The sequence below is a fragment of the Orycteropus afer genome, unplaced genomic scaffold (genome assembly GCF_000298275.1).
Source record: "Orycteropus afer afer isolate SDZICR_OR568_19922 unplaced genomic scaffold, OryAfe1.0 scaffold00018, whole genome shotgun sequence".
NCBI classification, from domain to species: Eukaryota; Metazoa; Chordata; class Mammalia; order Tubulidentata; family Orycteropodidae; genus Orycteropus; species Orycteropus afer.
Window position 1 is genome coordinate 1897536 of NW_006921605.1, and position 4500 is coordinate 1902035.

Genomic DNA, 4500 nt, shown 5'->3' on the forward strand with positions numbered 1-4500 from the left:
CGTCCCCAGTGGTCGCCCTGCCCAGGGCCCGTGGACTCAGCTTCGCCTCTGAAACCCAAGATCCCTCATATGCCTTCAAACTTGGCCTCCTCTCCATGTTAACTCTCCCGGGAGCCTTTCACTCCCCCTGTGCACGCTGCCAGTCTGCTGCAAATTGCTTACTTCTTTCTGAGAAGGCCCACCCAACTGCCTGGTCTCTCTATTCATTCATTCTAGATACACTGTGAGTATTGCTGATTCCAGAAGTTCATGTATGTATGAGGGTCCTTCTCTGCCCACCAACCTCCATTTATACCTGAAGGAGTCCCACTTGTCCCTCAAGGGCCAACCCAGAAGCCACCTCCTTCTTGAAGCCCTCCAGAATTTCTCCTGCCTCATCAGTCCTTCTTCTGCCCTATGGCAGCATTCCTTCTGCTGCTTTAGCTGTTAAGTGTCCTCCTCCCTCCACGTATCAGCTCTGGTTGCTGTTCTGAAGAGCACTGTCCCCTGGAAGCAGACCTCGGGCTCCTCTCCAAGCTGTGCGACCAAATTTTTCTGTGCCTCAGCGTCTCACTTGTAAAACAGACGGCCATTTCTCCGAATAGGTTGCTAAACTGTCAGCTCAAGCAGTTAAGGGCCCTGCACCCTGTGCCCAGGGCACAGCTGAGCGAATACCCCGAAACAGGGCCTACGGTTTAATTGCTGAAACAAGATCCCCAAACCCCGCTCTTCCGACCCTGCTCTCCGAAAGGCGCAGCGCTCCCCTTGCCCGCCCTCCACTGTGACAGTGGAGGCCCGCGTCCTTCCGCTCCAAAACCAGCAGGGAACCCCAACTCAGAGAGACGCTTAGCGCCAGCCCGGGTCCCCGCTCCGCCCCGCCCCACTTCAGCCCTCCCCCGGCCCCGCCTCCGCCCCGGGTCCGAGCCCCGCCTCCCGCTCCAGTCACGCCCACACGCTCGCCCACTACCGTCACTCTTAAGTTCCCTTCTGGCCCGAGCCCCGCCCCCTCCGTCACTTCCGGGCAAAGACGCCTGCGGAAGGCGGAAGTGTGTGTCTGAAGGTGGCGAAGCCGGGCTGAGGTGTCCCTAACTGGCATCGCCTGGGGCTTCCGGGGGTGGGTTTGGGAAGGCGGAGGCGGCCTCGAGCAGAGCGGGCCGCGGTGGCCATGCGGCGGCTGCGGGGCCCGGCGGACTCTGGAGGCTGAGCCCGCCGCAGCCTCTCGGCGCGCCCAGGAAGCCCCGCGTTCCGCGCGCGTCGTCCTGCAGCCGGTCTTGGGAGTCCTCCCCTCCCTGCAGCGCCACCGTCGTCCCGGCCGCTGCAGGGCCGGCCAGCTCGGCGACCCTTTGCACCGGCTGGATCCGGGCCCCAGACCCCCGCTATGACTGCGGCCGCCGCCTCCAACTGGGGGCTGATCACCAACATAGTGAACAGCATCGTGGGCGTTAGTGTCCTCACCATGCCCTTCTGCTTCAAACAGGTGAGTGCGCGGCCTGGCCGCCCATGGGACCGGTGCCCTGCGGGCCAGGTGGCCGCGGGCGCCGCAGGTAGGGCTCCTCCCCGACCCGGACTTTCAAGTGCCTCTGATGCACCGAGCCGGTGTAGCTAGGGCTGGGGGTGGCGGCCCCAGAGGACACTACCGGACACAGCACCCCCTGGGCTGTTACCCTGGCTGCCCCGGAATCTCCACCGGAAATCAGAAGAGAATTGGGCGCGAAAAACTCACCCAGGGGCCGAGCTGGCTGCACCGTTCACCCAGCGGTGGAAAGTTGTGCACATTTAGAAACTTTATGCCGAGGACAAAGTGTCACAAGGGAAAGCAAAGTCAAAGACAGCAGCGGATTCAGAAGTTATTTGTTTCCAAGCTCTGCGCACTGCCCTGATGTTGGAAAGCTCACAGTTGACCCATCTCCAACCTTAGAACTAGAGGGGGAGTTGGTTAGAGCTGCTCAGGGTGCTAAAATTCACCAAGCGGGGCCACTGCCCTGCACTGTGCTCATTTACCTCCCGTGGAGGAAAACTGATGCACAGAGAAGCTGGTGGCATCCCAACGTGGAACACCCCCTGGAAGAAAGCGACCGTTTCGGAAGCGTGAATTCGCTTGGCGTCTGTTTCCGTTGTTCACAGTCGCACATGCATTCGGCACTTGGGAAAAGGGAGGCTGGTGGAATATCACCTTCCTTCTTTGTGGCTGACTGGACTCTTGTCTAAGGTGCTCTGGTGGTGCAGCAGTTAAAGCCCTGGGCTGCTAACCAAAAGGCTGGTGGTTCAAACCCACCGGCCGCTCTGGGAGAAAGGATGAGGCAGTCTGCTTCCGTGAAGACTGACAGCCTTGGAAACCCTCTGGGGCAGTTCCACTCTGCTAGCAGAGGTTAATTATTATTTTCTTAGGTAGTATTTTACTGTGTTTTTGGTGAAAGTTGACACAGCAGGTCAGGTTCCCCGTTGACAACTTCTGCCCAGATTGATCAGTGACATCGGTTTCGACTAGCTTAGTCTGTGATTAGCAAACACTTTGAGGTTTTGATATTTGTGCCTTTTGGATAAAAATACCCCAGAAATGTCTTCCGAACTAAGAATTTCCTGGGCAGCCACGTGTCCAGCCCTCCAGCCTGCCCTGGGTGAGACGCATCCACAGTTGCCGTGAGAGCTGGCCGACTGGCTTGGCTGGCGAGCCTGTGGGCAGCGTGTGGGCGTGAGGACCAGGATGTTGCCAGCAGCAGGTGGCTGGAGGCGGAGCTGGCAGCTCCTGGGGCCCTGGGGCGGCATCTGCATTGGAGCCTTTGGAGTCAGTATTTCTGGAGCAGCTGCATGTCCCAGCATGCACTGTGATTTTTGCGGTCAGGGCAGACTGCCTCCTGGGATGTGTAGTGTTGACGGGGCATCACTGTCATCTTGCACAGCTGTCAGGAAGTGCCACTGCAGCCAGGTTTAGACAGCGCTGTGGTTGAGACACTCGTTAACATCTGTTTGAGGGCCCAGGGGATGCGGTTGTCCGTGCTCTTTGAATGTCTGGGTGCCACAGTGAAGCCGCGAAGTAGAGAATAGCAGGCAGACAGGCCCTAGGGACGTAGCCTTGCTGGAACCAGGCGCGCAGGAACCACAAACAGTACAAGTGGCCTGCTCGGGAGGCCACAGGGAGACTCGGGTCTGCTCTCCCCTGCACTCGGTCTTCTCTGTGGAATCCCTCATTTCACCTGCTGCCCTCCTCAAACTGCAGCCCAGGGCAGGTTGGCAGGGGGTTTGGGGAGTGTGTGTTTAGTGTTTTGACAGACAGGCCATTATTTATTTATTTTTTTGTTAAGGGACTTTTGGCACTTTTAAAAATTTAGATTTATCGAGGGGTAGTTTACGTGCGGGCAGTGCTGGCTCTGTGGTGGGATCCTTGCCTTTCATGGTGGAGACCCGAGTTCGAGTCCCGGCCAGCGCAGCCCTGTGCAGCCACCAGCCGTCCCTGGAGGCTCGCATGTTGCCAGGGTGTGGATCAGGCATCAGCAGACCGACCGGGACAGACCGGGAGGAAAGGCCTGGATAGGCGGTGAAACGCCACGGTGCTCGGCCTGATCCTGCCACGAGCTGGGACCCAGCTGACAGCAGCTGGCAGTGGGCTGACGTGCCCCAAATGCACCCTGTTTACTGTGTAGACAGTGAGTCTGGACACATGCCTGCAGTCACAGGGCGCCACCTCAGCCAGACGAGCAGCCGCCCCAGATTCCCCTCCGTCCTCGCCCCCCGCCTCTGGCCACAGCGAGCAGTCCTCTGCTGCAGCTCTGCGCTTCTGGGGCGCCCTGTGACATGCACAACTGGCTTCCCTCGCCCAGGCCCTTGTGGCGGTGGCCGCAGTGGGTTTACGCTGTCACCTGCTGGAGGGCGTTGGGGTGTCTGCAGGGTTGGAGGTGGGGGAGAAGCACGCCGTCACTGCTGGCACACAGGTGCTATGTGAACACCTGTGTTCGTTCTCGTGGGTATACATGTCGGGCCACGTGCTCCCTGTCTGTTTAGCCGTATGAGAGAGGTGTGTCACCTGTAATCTTTCCCTTCCAGAGTGGGTTCACCACTCCGAGCTGTTGACCCAGGTGGCTAGAAGGTGGTGCACAGTGGGGCGTCTGCAGGAACTTGGGAAAGTAGTTGTTCGGAACATGCCCAGGACTTGCAGGGGCCAGGACAGGCAGGGTCCCCGGGCACAGGTTTTACATTGCTGGGGGAAGTGTTGGCACCCAGTGCTGGGTGCTGTCACCTGCAGGCCGGGTGTGAAGTGTGGCTGGAGCCTTCTGTTTGGGCGGGGTGGGGGCTGTCAGGGCTATACACGCGTTGTTTGGGGGCACGGAGTGGATGTTAACAGTGGTGCAATCCTCGGAAAGGATGGTGAGGATGGTGGCACACGTGAGGAATGTGATCAGTGTCATTGAGCTGGAAACGTCCACGTCACGCAGGCGAACGTTGGTGTGTGTGTTGTTACCACATTAAGATACAAAAGCCACATGAGTGATTCGCACCGTGTGACTGTTTGCAGTGTGTCTCCGT

The 4500-nt window shown here is 59.0% G+C and overlaps 1 protein-coding gene across 1 annotated transcript in view; it reads left to right on the forward strand.

Annotated features, from left to right (window-relative positions):
* Positions 1–1357: 1357 nt before the first annotated feature.
* Positions 1358–4500, forward strand: part of SLC38A10 (solute carrier family 38 member 10) — a 37550-nt gene continuing 34407 nt past the window's right edge. Inside the window, exon 1 of the mRNA XM_042783570.1 lies at positions 1358–1456. Within this exon, the coding sequence (XP_042639504.1) occupies positions 1358–1456 (99 nt within the window). The remainder of the gene's footprint in view (positions 1457–4500) is intronic.